At 41.5% G+C, this 20412-nt stretch overlaps 1 protein-coding gene across 1 annotated transcript in view; it reads left to right on the forward strand.

The window, feature by feature from the left end:
* SATB1 (SATB homeobox 1) overlaps positions 1-20412 on the forward strand; it is an 80488-nt gene that overhangs the window by 25021 nt on the left and 35055 nt on the right. The window contains exons 6-7 of the mRNA XM_075548954.1: positions 1777-2231; positions 10777-10989. Coding sequence (XP_075405069.1) covers positions 1777-2231; positions 10777-10989 — 668 coding nt within the window. The remainder of the gene's footprint in view (positions 1-1776; positions 2232-10776; positions 10990-20412) is intronic.

The raw sequence follows: 20412 nt of genomic DNA on the forward strand, positions 1-20412 counted from the left end.
AAAGGAAAAATCACCGCGTGATATGTAACCATGTCATCCCAATATTATCCCCTGTAATGGGCCGCCTTTAACCTGTCATTTGGGGTCAATAGTTGTTAACCTAGGAAGTGCATTACAGTTAACGGTAGTGTAAATGATGGGTGAAAGTTGTATGTTTTACGGCTTTTGGATCAGCCTATCTTCCCCCAGGTGAGTTTGTCAGTGCTTACAAAAGAGAGACGCTGTGATTAAGTTCAATGTTTTCATTTCTATTAATGTGTCCTTTCCTATATTTGCCCTTTCCAATTATTGTCTTTTAAAATAATGTCAGAATAGGGTATTTAATATGCACAGCAGTATTTCAGTTTATCTCCGTTACTTCCATTTAATATCAACAGCAACAACAACAATAAATTTTCCTCAAGGTTTTCAGAGGCAAGAGAACCCGAAACTTGAGCGTGTCTTAGCTTTTAATATTTGAACAGAAACCATCCATCTACCTAAACAGATTCCTTGCCTTTTATAGCCTCAGGCTGTAATGAATATAATGCATCATTTTTGGAATAATTGCTTGAATTACTATTCTCTCTGAATGGCCCACTAGGGCTGATACCAGTGGTGGCAACCCAAGGATTATTCCCCTAATTTTTAGTTAATATTTTTCAGATTTCCATGACTATACTAACGTGATAAGTTCTTCTAAATATAAAACCTGAATGTCTAATGAAATGAGAAATAATGATTGAAAAGAGAGCCAGGGTCGGTACCCGGGAAGCGTGGCATGGTATTTGGAGAGCGTGACCTTTCTAAGTTCCGTGCCTAACTGTTCCGGTGAAGAGCCTCCAACCAGTCTCCTCACTGCAGCAGCAAAGAACTTGACACCCTTGGAGCGGACACTCAGCCAGTCCACAGAGAGGCTGGCATAGGGGGGAATAAATGGCAAAATTGTGGCATCACCACCACTGCTAGAGCCACTCCCGCCCCTTTCTTGCAAGATTGTTCTTCGCATCTGGAAGCTGCCCTGGCTTCTTAAGGAAGGTTCGGTCCTCAGCAGTACTGACCATGCTGGCAAGCCACACAGTCAAGTGTGAACTTCAGTCTATGAATCCTTGCAGATCCACAACCGTTCCAGGGTGGGTCAAACTAAATAAGCCATGTAGAAGTGCTCAGCACAGGGCCCAGTATCGTTACTGATGACTGACCGTGGTTATATCTAGTCTTTTTCATTATGTTGGCTCCTTTTGTATATTCACGGCAAGGTAAAAAATTGAACATAGATAACTATACCTTATGCCTTTTTTGGTCTTCCAAATCTTTTGCCTAGAGTAATAACAGTTAATATTTATCACGAGAAAATCTTTATAAATTTCGACTGACTTTAGTTGCAACTTTTTTCTTAGCTCCGCCAATGGTTCTGGTTGCCATTAGGCAGAGGACAGTTCTCATAAACATCATTGCTGACAAGGCTTCTAGGAGTCATCTGTGAGGGTAGGGATCTATCAGTTCAATCTGAACCCCAAACTGAGCTTCCTGGATTTGGCGTCTTGGATCTAAGCCACATTAAAAAAAGAAAAGAAAACAAGGACAAGAGTATTTATCTTCTCCCAAAGGAGGTGGAATTTGCAGAAGAGGAAAGGCAAAACGCAGCTAGTGAATTCCATCTTGAAATTCCCTCGGGTTAATGGGATCTTGGTTTCACCCGCGACCTACTCTCTTTTTACCCAGAAGAGGGGCAGACCCGGGTATCAGTGTTTGTCACCAGTGCCTTAACCTGCTTTTACTTTCTGCCCGCTGTAGTTGAAATGGATAGCCTTTCGGAACTATCCCAGCAAAGCGCCAACCATGTCAACTTTGGCCAGCAGCCGGTCCCAGGGAACACAGCCGAGCAGCCTCCGTCCCCCGCACAGCTCTCCCACGGCAGCCAGCCCTCGGTCCGGACCCCTCTTCCCAACCTGCACCCTGGGCTTGTATCAACGCCCATCAGTCCTCAGTTGGTCAACCAGCAGCTGGTGATGGCTCAGCTGCTGAACCAGCAGTATGCCGTGAATAGACTTTTAGCCCAGCAGTCCTTAAACCAGCAGTACTTGAACCACCCTCCCCCCGTCAGCCGATCTATGAACAAGCCTTTGGAGCAGCAGGTTTCAACCAACACAGAGGTGTCTTCCGAAATCTACCAGTGGGTACGCGATGAACTGAAACGAGCAGGAATCTCCCAGGCAGTGTTTGCACGTGTGGCTTTTAACAGAACTCAGGTTAGTCTTGTGATGCTTCTGAACGGTTTCTTCCCCTCCTGCTCTTGGTGCCTTTTATGCTCCTGCGCATGCGTTTCTTGTGTGCCTGCATGTTTACTGTTTGCTAGCGTTGCGACGGCTTGTTTTCTTTTTCTTCATCGGAGTCTCTTGGCTGTTGCTGGTGGAGCTTACATGGTCTCACTCTCCCCGACCTTGTTTTCCAAGGGGAGAGCTACGGTTCAGAGAGAGCTCGATTCCAGGGCCGCAGCGAATAAATGAGTGTCAACCGTAAGCTACCCTGGCGTTACACATGCTCCTGGATCATTGAATCCCAGACCGTTTGTTTCAGGAGGTTGAGACAAGACTCGAGGCTTGCTCAAGGTGATTGGTGGGCATCTAGCGCCAAGCTCGGTGCGCTCTCCAGACACATTGACCATTTCAAGTGGGACCTTCAAAGGAAAGAAATGTATTTTCTCGCAATTTTGGAGGCTATCATCCAAGTCAAGGTCTTGACTGTTGATCCCTCTAGGTTTGCAGATTCATCGGCTTTGGTCTTCCCAACAGTGTCTTGTGTGTGTGTGTCCGCCCCTGCACGCTCCTCCCAACATAACATGTAGGCCCGATTCTGTTTAAAACCCAATCTACCCTGGTCTGCCCTCATTGACACTCTGAAAGAAAAACCCAATTTCCAATCATATTTATAAATTACCAGGTTAAGACTTAAACGCACGATTTTGGGACAGGGCTGCTCCATTGAATACACGATAACACCCATATCATATGTGAGAGTGTACATGTGCTTTAAGGAAGTTACTGTATAACTTAAAGAAAATCACATCTTGGGGACTTGAGAGCGAGGCCTGGCATTTGACCTCACGTGGCCCTTTTGAGAGAACCAAACCATGACTTGTTCACATACAGTGTTTCATAGCTTCATCCTCTCCCCTCTTTGCATAAGGGCTTCTCGTCGTCTCGATCTAGAGCAAGCATCGGCAGACTTTCTCTGTAAAAGGCCAGAGAATGACTATGGAAGGCTCTCGGGGCCAAAGGATCTCTTTCACACATTGTCCTGTTTAAATACACTGACGTAGAAAGTAGCTCATGGGCTCGGTTTGGCCCCCCGGACCTTAGTTTGCAGGCCACTGTTTTGGTCCTCTCACTGAGATCTGTATATACCCCTGGTATTCACACCTTTGTCCTCCTGGGCAAATTCCTGTGAAGATAATGATCAGCAGAGAAGATGTTTTTAAGCGGCATGGAGAAAATATGATATATGAGAAGTCATCAGATAAAGATACTTGAGAGCCCTAACCAGATCTTGATTATATTTGAATGTGAATCAGACTGTGCGTTTTTGTTATTTTTGGAAACAAGCATGATATATATTGGTGTTTATTTTTAGTCCAAGCACATTCAAAAACTGAAAGGCCATGTAACTTTGATTAGAAGGAAGACGTTGTATCCTTTCAACTCTGCTGGCTTACCACTTTTTTGTCAAGTCTGTTGGTTTTTTGGTTGTTTTTCTTTGTTTAACTCATCCTTTTCTATTTTTTATATATTATATGATTATAGAATAAAATCTGGGTACAAAAATAATCTAGTATTAATTCCTAGTTGGCAGAGTTTCTGTACCTAGGAGAATCCCAGCTGTGATTTATTTTTGGCTTGCCTTAACTAGATTGGGAGTTTGGAGACCTGACAAAACCCTTAACTTAGTGTTGTTTTCAGGTTCTACATTTGTGTGTGTGTGTGTGTGTGTGTGTACATTATTTATCTATTTTAAAGAGGGTAATTGCAGTAGGTTAGGGGTCAAGTTAATATTCAATAAAAATATCTTTAGCAACTAAGATATTTTTACAGCTTTAAAACAGAGTGCTCATTTTTGGTTGATTTATATAACACCTACTTTTAGTTAGGGGATATACCAAAAAGCCAAAGTCACTGCCATGGAGTTGATGCTGACTCACAGCGACCCTATAGGACAGGGTAGAACTGCCCCGTGGGTTTCCAGATGGTAACTCTTTACAGGAGTAGCCAGCCCAGTTTTTCTCCCAGTAAGGGGATAACTGTATGAGAAAATAATAGAACAAATGGATCAAAATCAACCCTCAAGATGCCCCTGTTACTGGTCGTATTTTTCATTATTTTCTGGCTATCAATTAGATATTTGTACTGCCTCCAAAGAATAGACCAGCAAGTCTCTACTCCAAAATTCAACAAAGAGACAGTGACTTGACAGCCTACAAAGACAACATTGACCTAGATACAGATTGACTGATAATCACTAAAAATTGAGCCAATCGTTATTTCCTAAAGCTTGGGTGATTGTCACCGCCCTGCAGGACATTTCTTCTCTTGGGTTGTGCCCGAGTCATGACTCTGAGGACGAAACATCTGTTCTGCCTGTGGCCCACACCTTGAGAGAGTCCAGGAATATCTGTAGGATTTTTTACCAGAAGAAAGGCAAGATTCTCTATTAATCATATTGAAAAGATGGCCATGTCTGTGGTTAGCATCAAATAGTGTGACCCTTTCTAAGGAGGGTAGAATGAAAACTTGGCACCGTTGGTTACAGAGCCTCCTAAGAAGAGCCCATTTAGAAAAAGTCACGTCCAAACCAGTGTGTCCTGGGTCCTGGGTGGTAAAGGCATTGGACTTGACATCTTTCTTTTGATATGTGCCACTCTTCAGTAAAAGTGGGCGCTGGGCCCAGCTATGTGGCTTTAAATGGAGAGTATGTATGTATTTTAAAGCGTGCGGCTTTTTGAAAAGTAGCCTTTGCACACGCAAGCATGCATGTGTTTCGGGTGGTCATACTTAAAATCCAACACGCACACACACGCACACACACAGACACACATACACACACGCGCACACACGCGCACACACAGGCACACACACACAGCTGCATTTATTTTAATGATTATACATTCATATGAATGCATGTAGTGTGTTTATTTCGAAGTGTATGCATTTCAATAAAAGCAGGTGCAGAGAGAGTGTATGGTGTGAGTGTAGCTCACGAAAATACGCATGCTAATGCATATGTATAGACAGGGTGCTCTGCAGAGTTAAATAACACATCACACATTTGTGTGCACTTAGTACAATGTGCAGTTCCAACCCCAACCTAAAAAAATTAATGTAAAATATGTACATACAAATCATTCTATGATATAATTGGATAAAGGCATTGGATCCCATAAACAGTATGTTAAAACATTAATAGAGGACGATGATGTGAGTCAAGGAATTTTTTTTAAGTCATTGACAGCTCCGTATAACTAGAAAATCCCACGTTTGATGTTTTAATTTTAAATTGGAGATTTTTCTCATTGTCTCAGCAAGGTCCCCTGAATTAAAACATAACCCTCCTCACAACTTTCACACAGGACTCTTTAAAAATGATTAAACCAACCTTTTCTGAAAACTTTAAGGTAAAGCTGAGGTAATTATATGTTTTTCCTTTTGATTTTGATTCTCCTCTGAATGGATGGGCATATGCTGCTTAATTGCTAATGAAGACAACGGCTTTTAGCGTCTGCCATTCATTCAGTTATTCCTGTTTGATTGCCTTTTAATGGAAACCTATGGCTGAAAATAATTGCCGAAGCTTCTGGGATTTATACTTTTTCAGTTCACCTCTCTCATATTGCTATTTTTAGGTTGTGATAGAAGAAAATATATTCTTTAGTGCCTTTGGTTTAAAAAAAAAGAGTTTAACTCTGATCCCATTCAGTGTTTTTTTTTTCCTCTTCTCCCCCTTCCTCTTGTCTTTGGCACACTTTATTTTCCAGTAAAATGAAGAATGAAGATGGATTATTCAAAACTGATAACAGTAATGGACCATCATGTAATGTTTTATTGAATTTGAGTTCTGTAAATTATGTGGTGGAGAGAAATTTGCCTGCTTAAGTATAACAGAAATTGCTACTGTGTTCCTATAATTCTTCACAGTGTAATTTAAGAAAAGTCCACTGTCCATATCACTATTGAATAAAAGGTAAAAAAAAAAAGGTGCTATTACCCCATTGCGACAGCGCTCATGTAGTGTACCAAACGACAGAGATAAATGTGTCTGCTGATACCTTATTTGGCATGAATCCAAGGTAGTAGGTGGAGTTTGGAAATAACTTTCACCTGGACATGTGATTAAAAATTCACCAAACAAGGCAGGTAGCCTTGGAAGACTATTTTATGTATTTGCCCTTTTGGGGGTGGAGGTTTTCATCAAATCATATTTTCCTTCTGAGAACTTTGAAGTTCCACAATGCTGATAAAATCTATTTGAATCAGTGATTATGTTCAAAGAGGAGACAAAGAGGAGGCCAGACAGGCTTTTTGTTCAGATTGGCAGTCTCTCTCACTTATCTGCTGTCTTAAAGAATTCAAAATTAGCTTTTGAAAGTACTGATAATACTTATGGAAGGTGGTTTCTTGTTTTCTTCATTCTTTTACAATTACGAATGCGTTTTACTTGTAATAACGTGTAAGGTTTTGGGAATGTAAAAAGAAAAGATTTAGAAATTCATCAGTAAGAAAAAAAAATCATCAGTACATTCTTTCCTGGTGGGGGGGGGGTGCAAAAATTCTCCTTGCCCCACAGTGTAACTACAATACTGCTGGGTCATTTAATGTCTTATTAGAGAGAGCACACACCTCATTCTTTATAAGACAGCAAGTCCCAAAGAAAGGCAGCTTCTTTTTCAATACAGTCATGTTCATGATGTACCGGTAACTTCCTATGTAACATGCAAGTTAATCCAGTTCTCTTCAGAAACAGGATGACTAATGGGTTGCCCATAGGGCACCAGTATTGGTTAGGCCTTAGAGCCTTCCCTATGAGATGACAGGGTATGGGAGGATCATGCAGTACTATTTTTTTGTTCTTTTTCAGCATAAAGAAGAACTTGATTTCTTTTGGTACCCACTTACGGGGCGGGTTACAAGCGATAAGCTGGCCCTAAGTGGCAAGGCTTTCTTTCCTGCAATGGGGACTGGAAGAGAAAGCCGTGTAGCTCTGAAATCCATAAACGCACCAAATTCAAGTAAGCCTGACCGGGATACAACTGAAATGTGCACTCCCGTGTTTGGGTCCTGTTAGCAATCATTTTGTACCCCAAATATTCTAGAGTACTATATATATAGTAATTAAACACTCTAATTAAATAGGTTTTTTTAAAACAATCTTTTCAAGCGTTTCCACCAGGGGGCACTCCCCTCATTGAAAGCTCCGGGCCAAAAAAACAAAAACAAAAACCCCAAACCCCCGAAGGTGCTGAAACACCTGAGACGGTCAACACGGGTTGTCTGACAGTTATTGAGGATCCAGGGGCTTGATGCCCTGCTTCAGAGCGCCAGGATAATCAAGGCAGAAAAACCGCATTGCTCCATTAGAATAATTTATTTAAGTGGAACTAAAATGCCTTGCCCCTAAAACACTGGTATTATCAAATGGGAAGTCATAGCAACGTCAAAATATGGGTAGAGAGAGTTCTACATTCTCTAGGCGATGACGCGCTGCCTTCAGTTTCAAGGCATGCGGTGGTGATTTAGTCTCATGCGTGTGAGACTTCAGAGAGAGCCATGTTCTGGGTTTTTTTTTTCCTTCATGTGTTTGCTTTTCACACTAGTTTTCTATTCTCCGAGAAACCATGCCTCCTAGAGCTATATATTATTTTGTTATTTCAGACTCTTGAGTGTCTCATTTCAAGTGTTTCAAATTCAAAGGTACTCTGCCTGTGGTGGAAGGCCTCTTGCTTTCATTTCTTCTTACCGATGAACAAAGATAAGTATCTAGTCCACTAGCCCTCATCTTTTCTCTGGAGACCCTTCCTGGGCGCTGATGATGGATCCCCATCAGACGTCACCCAGGGGTAGCATATCTTGTTCTTCAGTTTGTATCACTGGTTTGCACATTTTTTTCTTTCTTTTTTGTAGTATGCATGTACAGAATTCACCCATTTAGTGAGTGATTCTCAAACATCTTGGGCTGGCATGGCAACAATCAATGTTAGATTATCATGCTCAAGAGATTGATAACGCACTGTGGAACAAAGAAGCCCTGCTGGCCTGATGCTGCAGTGCTTAGCTGCTCACCCCAGTGTTGGAACCCATCAGCCATGCCTTGAGATTAAAAAAAAAACATGACGATCGACTCCCTCCTGTGAAGATTATAGACGGTGAAACCCTCTGGAGAAGTTCTGCTCTGTCCTACACGATCACTGCGAGTTAGGATCAACTGAAGACACACAACGTGTTTATAGTACAGTGGATAATGTGTGTTTGTGTCGCTCTATTTCCATGGAGTTGGTAGATTTTGCTTGGGCATGCAAATTTTAAAGTTCATTTTCAGTATATTTCAGGGGTAGGGAATCTATACTTCTCGTCAGTTTGTTTTTTTTTTACCTGTATTTTTCAGTTTGGATAAGGCACATCAAAACGCAATCACTCTAGTTAGTTGGTCTTGTGCAAATTAAACCTGGATGATTGCATGTTTGACTAATTTTAGTTAAATTAGTTGGATGTGTTGCTCTTGTAGAAACATGACTGGAGAAGCCATGTTGGTGTAGGTCACATACTGGGCTGCCAACCGCAAGGTCAGCAGTTTGAAACCACCAGTTTGCTCCTAGGAAGAAAAACCAGTCATTAACTTGATGGCAGGGAGTTTGGTTTTTAGTTAGACATAATTGTAGCATTACTACATGTGACTATCATATCATAAATATCACTAACATATTTCTTCCTGATGAAACTGAAAGTTCATAGTGTTTTCCAATTTTTTAAAATTTCAATAGACTGAGTGAGACTATAAAATGTTCTGTAAACTATACTCTCAAAGTCCACGAACCTGTCAGAGGTTCTTTTTAATATTTCTGGAGGGTTTTTGTTTTGTTTTAAATAGAAGCTGACCCATTATTGGAAGGCGCCCCGGTGATAGAGTAATTTAAGGGCGTGGCTGTGAACCAGAAGATTGGTAGGTCAAACCCACCCAGTGTCTCTATGGGAGACGAACCCAGCAATCTGCTTCCTTGCGAAGCTGCAACCAAGCAAACCCTCTGGTGCGATTCTGTCCTGTCCTAGGAGGTAGCACGAGTCAGCTCAAACTCCATGGCGCCCAGGAGCGGCGGCAAATGGCTTTAAAAACGACAGGGATGTGATACTGTCTGTGCCCAATGTTTCTGTGTGGCCAGCGTGGACCACGAGTGCCGAGGCAATGGAAACGAAGCTGAGTTTGCCCTTCTAGGAGACAGAGAACCTGAATGTTACTACCTTGGGACTTCTTTGGGCATGCATACTTTTCGGCCCCAAGTACTTGAGAGTATTGAAAATTGAGGTTTTCAAATGATATCGAAAACGTAGTAGAGTGTGCTTCCGATGTCAATTAGGAAACCGATAGTCTGGCAAGTGACAGAAAGCAAATGTCAGATCGTAGGCATTGGTTCAGCAGTCAGGCTAAAGAGACGAAGATGGCTTAACCCTTATAAAATGAATCGAAGAGCTTATCTTCCTCTTGCTTGTAATTCTTTGAACGCAGCAGGGAAACACATCAAGTTTTAAAAGGGCCTTCTTCCGAAAGTCAAAACGAAATCGGTTGTAGATGAAGGTTCTGTTGACTATTGAGAATATGTAGTTTTCTTTTTGGGGGGTGTGTGTATAAATTTTTCCATTCACTCATCATGATTCGTGTATAGTTCTCACAACCAAGTGCTTGGAGAGAGATAGGAAAAGCGGGTCTATATCTGAAACTTCACCTAGGATCTGTGAGGTTCAGCAACATTGGGGGGGGGGATTTCATGTGGGTCCCTTTAAGGGTTACTTAGAGTCACCAGTATTACTGGCTTTTCTACTGTGAGATGGCCAGTGCTGGGACTCTGTGGGACTGCCTTGTTGTTGGGTTTGTTTGTTTGCTTATTTAAATGTCTCCCAAATTTTCCACCTTTGGGTGCCGTCTTACCACATTTTCATCATTGTATGTCAGCAGAGGCCATTTCCCCATCCCTTCTGCCTTACTCAGCTTGCAGCTTCTGTGGGGTTTTTACTGAGATTTAATATTAAGGCAAGCTTCGGATGTTGCGTGTGAACATACAGCATGCATCTCTGTCAATGCTTTAATCGTTGTCTTTAATGTACTGTGTCAATTCACTTGCTTTGAAAGTTCGAGAACATCTCCAGAGAAGGCTTTTGCATCTTTAGAGATTGGGATGCTGGCGTTCCGCTGTCTTCTGTCCAGCGAGCTTGGGACATAGACAGTGGAGCACTGCTACGTGGGGGAGTTCATTGACTCCTAGCTTCCCCCTAATATCGAAAGGCTTCATGGCAAGATAAGCTACTCAACGGAAGGCACCCAACAAGGCAGTTTCAGTTGAAGCTATATGCAAAGCAGATGCTTAATAAAATTAAGAACACAGCCGAGGCTCTCTTCTGCACGGCCTCAGTTGTAACTCATCTATGCCTGTGCAGAATTAATGCCTCTGACTGTTCAGGTCCTAAGCAGAGGGAAGGACCACCGAGGGCTTGCCCAAGCCCCGGCAGAGGCTGACTCCGTGCGTTTCTTTCCCCGCAGGGCTTGCTTTCAGAAATCCTCCGGAAGGAAGAGGACCCCAAAACCGCATCCCAGTCTCTGCTGGTAAACCTGCGGGCCATGCAGAACTTCCTGCAGTTACCGGAAGCCGAAAGGGACCGCATTTACCAGGATGAAAGGGAGAGGAGTTTGAATGCTGCCTCCGCTATGGGCCCTGCCCCCCTGATAAGCACACCTCCCAGCCGGCCTCCCCAGGTGAAGTCGCCTTCTCCAGCTTGCTCTCCGCGGTCTGTCTGCTTCTTCTTTAATGCTTGTGGCAGAATCTCCCAGTCGGATGGATGGATGGATGGATGGATGCATAGCTTGATGTACAGATAAGGGTTTGAAAGAAATGATCCCACCCATCTCAGGTCGCTAATTTGGGTAGAGAAACAAGACACTGTTACTTAGAGGAAAGAAAATGACTTTGCGTTTCTTAATTGCATAGGTTCTTTGGATGGAGCTAGTAGTCTTTAATTGGGGCTGTTGGTGCTGCTGTGATTAAGTAAAGGAATATTTGAAACTCAATAGGAAAAAAAAAAGGAAAGTCAATTTTGTTCCTACCAGTTTAGAACTGTCATTTGAATAGTAAATAAATAAAACAAAAAATAAGTAATTCCATTTGTATTTATGCTTTCCAATACGAACTGCAGCTGGTACCAATTACACATCATCTCGTTTGTAATCTTTCATAATTAAGTTTAATACAATCCTTGAAGGCAATTTAAAATAGGACGGATAAGGAATTCTGTCCATATTCCCAACAATGGGCACACACTCTGTTTTGCCATGTTCTGCACCTTTGGGAAGTAAGGAAAATCACCTTCCAGGTGGTGTTGTGCTTGTACATCTGTGTTCTTAATATTTTAAGCCACCATTTAAAATGTAGTATAACTATTTGGAGAAGCCAATAAACTCCTTTTCAGTGAAAACTATTGGATTGAGGTTTTAGAGCAGGTTGAACTTAGACACTTACCTTGTGGCGTGCACCACTCTTACAAGTAAGGCCAGCTAAGAGTGGATGAAAGTTGGATGCAGAAGACAAATTTAAAATACCATTGTTCTTACATCACAGTTTCATAATAAAATGATTTTGCTGTTAATTTCTTTTTAGTAGTAATAAAAAGGACATTTTTAAGTGTGGAAATGCAGAAACCGCTCATTCAGCACTGAAGATGAAACTGAGAGATAAGAAATAGACTTAAAACATCCAGCAACCGGTTGCATATTGTAAGCTGCTTATTAAAATGTTCCGAAATCATTTTTTTTAAAGAAATGTCACAATTCATCATAATTTATAATGAAAATTGTTCAGGTCTTGCTGTTTATACTAGACTGTCAGGAAATCCTCTATAATTCAGAATAAGAAAGTTATGTTTCTCTGGTAGAAAACAATAGCGTCAATAAACCCAGATTCACCTCCTACACATACAATTCTTGAGTTTGATAAAATTTCACTTAGGACAAGGAACGAGGAACGTGTGTGTGTGTGTGTGTGTGTGTGTGTGTGTTTTCAAACATCTTGCTGAGAAGCACATTCTAACCCATTGAGACCCAATAGGAAAGAGCAGAACTGTCCCAGAGGATTTGCAAGGCTGCAGTCTTTCTGGAAGGACGCTACCACACCTTTCTCCTACAGAGTAGCTGGTGGCTTCCAACTGCCAACCTTTCAGTTGGCTGTTGAGCAGTTAACAACCGTGCTACTTTCATGCACACGGACACACACCTGCACATGGACACACACCTGCACAGGGACACACACCTGCACATGGACACACACCTGCACATGGACACACACCTGCACACGGACATACACCTGCACATGGACACACACCTGCACACGGACACACACCTGCACACGGACACACACCTGTACACGCACACACACCTGCACACGGACACACACAGGAATACATGTCACCGGTTGCATCTTGTCTCATCACATATGGCAGCTAACATCATGATGTAATCATCCCTCATCACATGATCCGATGATCTGGTATGATCAGCCAGTCAGTCGTGAGGGGATTGGGTGGGATGTAAAATCCTTACTCAGGTCACAACCTTGTCCCAAGGTAAGGGGGGTTTCCCTCGAGAGTGGCCTGCATCATCTTCTGTGTGCAAAATGGGGATACAAGGAGAAAGAGGTGAACAGAGAGGGGGTAACTTCAGGACTAAGAAAGGACAGCTGGAAGCTGATCTTTTCTCTCGGATCCAGGTTCAATGCCCTGAGAGCCTTTTACACTCAGGGGCCTATTGATGCCAAGACACACGAAGTTCTGCAGGGAATGCTAAGCCCTAAGAGTAAAGGGACCTTCTTCCAGAGCTGGTATTTTTTAGAACGGCCATATTCAATTCAGACTTCTAGCCTCCTAACCTGCGAGAGAATACATTTCTCTCTGTTGAAATTTGTGGTATTTCTGATACTGAAGCAATAGATAGCTAAGACAGATTTGGGTCCTGACATTGAGGTGCTGTACCAACAGATACTTAAAATGTGGCAGTGATTTTTGAACTTGGTCATGAGCCCAAGCTAGAAGTGTTTTCAGGTACGGACAGAGCCTAGATTTTGCCTTGAAGAGACCGTTGGTGGGATTATGAATGCCAGAGACAATTCTGGTGAAGGCTCCGAAGGGATTCTAGCTCGGAGCGCTAACACTGGTCGGTGCCCACACAGTGATGGCAACAGAACCAGGAGATTAGCATGGGAGTTGACCCATGGAGAGAGAGAGCTGAGCCCCTGCGGATGGGAGGTTCACTGTGGAGGGAAAGAGAGGAGACCCTTCTCTGTTTAGAACTAGCACGCTCCGTTCAGAATTCCAGCTGTCTGAACTGCGAGGGAAGGACCTCTCTCTTGGTCAGAGCTGTCCGCTAGTGAGATTTGTGTTGTAGCACGACCGGCCAGCTAGGACAGAATTATTTGAGTCCGTGTGACTTTCGTTGGAGTGATTTGATTGGAAATACCTACATACCAACTCCGCTTTGGGCTTTTAACAAAATTACCACTTGGCTTGCAATGTGGGGAGCTTAGAGGTAACCCACACACACACATCATCGCTAGGCACGCTCACGCTTGTAGTCATCACTAAAGGGCCTCTGGGCGGAGAAGTATTTTGCTCATCACATTATCTGCAACAGGAACAAAAGAACGGCTTGCGTAAGACCAGTGTGGACTTCAGCATTGAGCTGCTCCTCCATTTTTTAAAAAAGAAAATCCGTCAAATGCCTGATTGAGTTGTTCCTTGTTGCGGCTGTTGTTTTTGATTCCCCCCTCCCGCCCCCCCCAGGATGTTAATGCTTGTGTTTGTTCTTCAAATGCTTGTGTTTGTTCCTCTGCTGTCTTGATTCATCAAGTTTTTGTCTAGGCCGAGTATTATGCATGCTGGTTATTAAGCGATCTATCTTTTCATAGACTGGGAAGATAACAGTTGGGAAGCATATACATATTCAGAGGTCATGTCTGTTGATAGATGGACACAATTTGTTTTGACCTTATTTCCTGATGTACTAACTGAGCCACGCTTCGCTCATCATCTCCAGCAGGGTTGAGAACTAAACCCTTACCTGGGGGAGTAAGTCAAGGGTGAACGTAGAAGGTGGATATTCTTAGTGAATTTGGCAAAAATAGATCTCCTCTGAATGTAGTATTGCAGGTCATCTAGACAAATTCTAGGGTGATTTTCTGATGCATGTGTGTATGACGGTGTTTAACTGCTCCACCATCAACCTTTGCAAGTGCCCCCGTTGCCTCACCAAGGGTCCCTTTGCGTTACGCATGAGAGCTCGCAGCCAGTTTGTTCGCATTTCCCCCTTCTTATGACCATGATGCATTAGATTTTAAGAAATTCTTAATGTATTGGAAGTATTATAGGGGCAAAGCAAGGTACTGTAGATGGAAGAAAACATTCTAGAGCAGTTGAACCAGCGCCCTTTTGCAGTGGATGACATCAGATGCTGTCACTCGCTGCACATAATAAGGCTTTAGGACACATGACCAAAAAGAAGAATAAAACTGGAGGAAGTCATGGGTATGGCAAGAGGCTGTGGAATTTTGACCTTCCTAATTTTATCAGTAAGAGGTTATATGCTATTGCACGGTTCATCCTTTCAAAGAGAGGAGAACTTAAAACATCCTTGTTTTAGATGAACCTCATTTCTCTGTCTGCGGAACCCTGACTTTTCTTTGTAAAGACCTGCATGTTGTAGGTAGAGGCTGATTGCTATCTCATAGAAGACCCTGTTCACCTTTCAATGGGAGAGATTGAGTTCTTGTCACTGGCTTTCCTGTGGGGTTTGGGCTACACACTAAGACGCTGTGGAATGTCCCCACGATACACCAGACCAAGGGTCTGAATTGAACAGTGCATTCATCTTCACGAAGCAATTTCCCTGATTTTAGTCCAGCCTCAGGTATAGCTTCTAAGAATGCCTTACCTGGACCCGAGAATGAATCAGACTAGTCCAGCCTCAAGAGTTAGCACAGTCTGGGGCAGTCCCAAGTGAGAGAACTCTTGCTTGTAAATGCACCCCTCTTACTCCTAAAGAGGTAACTCGCCTTTGCTTTTTGTTTGGGCTAGGCTCTGAGCCAGACCGGTTTGCTGAAAGCACATCTTCACAAGTTACATGCTTCAATGCAAGAAATAAGACTACCTTGCATTTGATAATGATTCACAGTTTGCTAAGCACCTTCACATACATTAATTCATTGAGTTCTTCTATGTCAAGCCACCAATTCAGAATGCAAACAAACTTATTTTAGAGACAGGCCAATGAAACTTTGGAGCCTTTTCTGTGTGTCCTGGAAGATAGCAAGTTTTATTGTTAAATTAAGGAGAAGAACATATGTAAGAATATTCTCCTGATCCCACCAATGAATTCCAACTTAAAGTTTCTGTATAGGACAAAGTAGAACTCTGCAGGATTTTGGAAGCTGTAAATCCTTACAGTGGTTCTCAACCTGTGGGTCACGACCCCTTTGGGGGTTGAACGGCCCTTTCACAGGAATCACCCAATCGATTCCTAACAGTAGCAGAATTACAGTGATGAAGTAGCAACGAAAATAATTTTGTGGTTGGGGGGCGGTTCACTACAACATGAGGAATTATATTAAAGGGTCACAGCATGAGGAAGGTTGAGAACCACTGCCTTACAGAAACTACAGCCGGTGGGTTTGAACCAATCACCTTGCAGTTGGTAGCCCAACCATAAATTCACTGTGCCATTAGGGATCCTTATTCTCCTGATGTTGTTGTTGTGGTTTTTAGATACCATTGAGTTGATTTCTACTCCTAGTGACCTTGTGATAAAACCCTGCACGGTCCTCACAGTTGTTATTGGTGAATTCCATCAGTGAAACCATTGTATTGGTCGCTTTGGTTGGCGGCAGTCTTCCTCCTTTTTGCTGACCTCCTATTTTTTTTTCCACCAAGCACCATGCCCTTTTTCAGGGACTGTTCTCTCTAAGAGGAGACACTAATTCCTTAACCAACGGTCCCCATTGGACAGTTGCAGACAGTCCGGTGTCTTTGGGGCTCTGCAGAAAATGACCTGCGCCACACTCTGTATTAAGATCCAGCCGTGAACCTGATCCCCCTAACGTGTCTTGATTTTAAGCAGTGCTTTTCTGTACATGCTTAGCAAATTCTCCAGATGATTTCACAAGTGGGATTTTATTAATAACATTTACTGCATTTCTGATTACTTTCTTTTACATAGACTAGATTGGTTTTAAATTGATTTTTGCCTTAGGTGTGTGCGCTTATGCTGGATTTGTGTGTTCCAGTATTGTGCGTCTTTTGTACTTAAGAGTTTCTAATGCTTTCAGAAATCTATAATTATCAAGTTATAACTTTTAAATGAATTATGTAATTTTTTTTTCATTTTTATCTCGAACTCTTGGGGTTTCTTCTAAAGGAAGGTGTGATATTTCGAAACAGTGCTATAGAAAATGTATTAAGTTCATGCAAGAAATATATGATTAATCTGTGTCTCCTTAAACCAAATTCTTCTATAATATGGTGAGACATATATTCATTTTGATTTCAGATTCAGATATAGGCAAGGACTTATTTGATCGAAGTTCTGTTTGCTAAGGATACCCTAAATAACATTTTAAAAAATTTCTTAATATACCTATACAGTGCTTCCTATTAATTGCCACTTTCTAAAAGCTAGAGAATTCTTTAAGGTCCAGATAGAAAAAAATTAATTTTGTTCTTCAAATGGAAAAAGATATGATGAGAGGACCCCAGTACTTCTGACAGTATCAGTATGTAATTATTGAAGAGTGGGAACTATTTTCATCACTAATAAGAACATACATTTGTTACGTAGCATTACTAAGTAAAAATTTGCTGTTTGAATATTTTGACAAATAATGATAAAGCCATTAGCTACTAAAAACAGAACAAGGAAGTTATAGCAAACCCAAACCAAAAAACAGGTGTAGCATATTTTAAAGAATAAGAACTTTTCCATTTTAGCACTATGTCCCAAATAACCTCATCACCTCATGGGGGGTATACAGCACAGTGACTTCAGAGGTAAACACTGGCGTCAGACAAATGCTAAGTGCAGACCTCAACTTTGTCCTTTGGACAAATTACTTAGCCTGAGATTTTCTCAATTTTGCAATGGACAATTGATAGTCACTATTTAGAGCTATTGTGGATATTAAAAAGAATAGTGTATATTAGCACAGTGCCCAGGACCCCCCCCCCCCCAAAAAAAAAAAAAGACAAAAAACTATTAGGTGTCAAGCTTTATGATGACAATAAGACTTATTATGGAGACTCTATAAAATTTGTTTTTTGTTTTATTCAGCAGTTCTCCCAGCATCACGTGATACATGCTTTGACCAATCAAGATAATAGTAGAATCCAGTTTATATCACCTGAAAGCCCATTTTTTTCTAGAATATGCTTGGATGCATTCAGTAGTTCATGAAAAAATAGAATTTTCATGGGAAAAAATATATGCTCGACTGCTCAATTTTATTTAATCAAAAAAACAGGCCCCAGAAACTCCCATTCTGAACTACTTCCTGGCGCCGGTGTAATGATGGAGTAGAAGACCATACCTTGATAAAAGCTATTCCCAAAGCAACTGCATTTGTTTTACCTCCTGTGCTATTTGCGGAAAAGAGCTGAAGAGTAGTTTGTTTTGACTGGAATGAACTACTTTATGAATTTTAATGTGTGATATAATATTAAAAGCTAAACCAGGATTAAAGAAGGCTTTTTTTTGGTTCTAAGCTAAAATAGTACTTAGTAGAAAGAGGTATAAAAGATTTTTATTTCTATTTTTACCAGGGGAAAATTTCAGCTTTCATAGTTTTGAAAAACTGTCCAAGTCAGTTCCCCATAAGCATTAGTTTGTGTTTTGGTAAAAACGCGAATCCAGAGTTCATATAGCTGTATTTTTGATAGGATGCCGCCAACCTGGCCCAATGAGATGGACAAGGAGTTTCTCTAGATACATTTTCATTGAGCATTGCACGTTTCTTACTTTGTTTAATAAAAGTTCTTTTCATATTTAAACAAATGGTTCGTGTATGCTTAGTTTTTGTTTTTACTCTTTCTTTTTTTGTTAGTTCAAGGATCGTTTGTTGGCCCTTAGGAGTGTTTTCCAGTCCAGTCTGTTGGGGCACCACGCCCTGGCCCCAAAGTCCACTTTCAGCATTCCCTGGGGACCTTGCCACTCCATTCCCTTGCTGTTCCGCTGCACTCTCCCAGTGATTTGCCTTGGTGTGGTGGGATCAGGTCAGGTCCAATTCCCACACTGTGTTTCCCGTGCTGTCCCCTGTATCACCCTTAGTCACTGAGGGGCATCATGTCTCATAGTGGGGCCAGCCATGTTGTCCTCTCTGTGGACTGGCTGCTCTGGGTTCGCTGCCAGGAAAAGATCATTTCTTTCATGTTTTTATGACTTAAAGTCCTGATTTTTAGTTAAAGCTATAAAGGCTTTATATAAAAGAGAGAACAAGTAAACCAGTTTTTTGGGTTTTTTTCATAAAAATACCATAGGGTTCAAACAAATGATTACAGCCTACCTTGAAGGTAAATTTTAAGCGCATATATATATTAATTTTTTTAAACAAAAGAATAGGACTTAATGTCAGAACATACCAAAACATAAAGTTTTCAAAGCCTAGTTCTCTTAAGTATTGCTAAGCTAGGGAACAGTGTCCTCCAGTGCACTGGACTTCATGCCCCCGTTTCCATCACATTCAATTTTCAAAGCGATTGCAATGGTTTTTCTTTTCTCTTTCATTTAAACAGTGAGAAAAATAGGTATTAAAAGGGACCCCATGGGGTGATCAAATCTATCCCTCTGCCTCAAAGCAAGACCACCCCAGAGCAAAGTTGCGGATCTCACCAAAGCAACTTTGTAGGCAATTTATGGTAATGCGTTAACTCGTCTGGCTCTTAAAGCGGTGTTTAGCAGATTATTGTTTCAAAGCCCTGTGTGGGTTCTTAGTGGCCTCCAGTCGTTAATATACTCATACTTCTGCAAGGGCCCTGCTAATCGCTAACCAGAGGCACAGAGCTAGAGAGGGAATCTCCTGGCCTAGTCTCTTACTGTTCCCATCCCCACTGTATAGTTTAAGAGAGGCAGATGAGGCCCAGGAAGTTTGTCAGTTGTCTGGCATCCTCTGCCTATGGTGTGACCATTTTACAGTGTTGCTGGTTTAGTGTTTAGAAGGCTCATGCCACATTGGCAGGGGATAGCTGCTTCCTCGAGATCAAGAAGAGGCCAATTGAGTAACTGACTAGATTTAGAAGGATTCAGAAGGTAACATTTTTGAAGGGGTCTTATTTAGTCCTTGACTGCACTTATTGGTAACATTTTATTTACTAAAATAACAAGCAGATATGAGTAGGAAAATGCAATAAAATTTAGGGAGGGGGAAAAAATCAAATCTCAACCTCAAAATTTGAGGTGCAGAGATATGGATCACCACATATCGGTAGCCGTTTTCCATTTTTTGGTCAGTTTTTCAATAAATGAGCAATTATATGGTTCCCATGAAATTCTTCCAACCTTGTTCCCAAAACTATATAATTAGAAATTAAATTAAGAGTTTTAAACATTAATAATGGTTATCAGTAAAATTTGAGGTTGAGATTTGATTTTTTTTTTCTCCCGGAAGTTTATTGCATTTCCTGCTGATAGCTGCTTGTCATTTTTACTAAATGATGGGTACTGATTTCTTTTTCCTTCAACCTTATATATTTGGAATATATTTGCAAAGTCGCTGGCTATATATTTTGTGTAACTTACAGTAGCATTCTTTCAAATATTGTGAAACATTTTCTTTTTGTCTGGTTCCACAAGTCCAAAGGAACCAGTTAGGTACGGGGATGCCAGGGAAAGATGAAATAATTATACAGAACAGCTTGGACAGGCACATGTAAAATGCAACCAGCCTTTATGATAATTAAGCAAGGCACTCTACCTGTTTCATGGATGGATAGAAGATTTAAATATGCAGCTCTGCAAATGGCTTTGTTATGGAAGATTTTAAAAATGAAATGTGAGAGGAAAAGGCATAAAAAAAGAGTATAAAATGAAAAAGGCCCTAGTACGTAATAGCGATTAGTGATATAATTGTCTGTATTAGGCACAGGACACCGACAG

The sequence above is a fragment of the Tenrec ecaudatus genome, chromosome 4 (assembly GCF_050624435.1).
Source record: "Tenrec ecaudatus isolate mTenEca1 chromosome 4, mTenEca1.hap1, whole genome shotgun sequence".
Taxonomy (NCBI): Eukaryota; Metazoa; Chordata; class Mammalia; order Afrosoricida; family Tenrecidae; genus Tenrec; species Tenrec ecaudatus.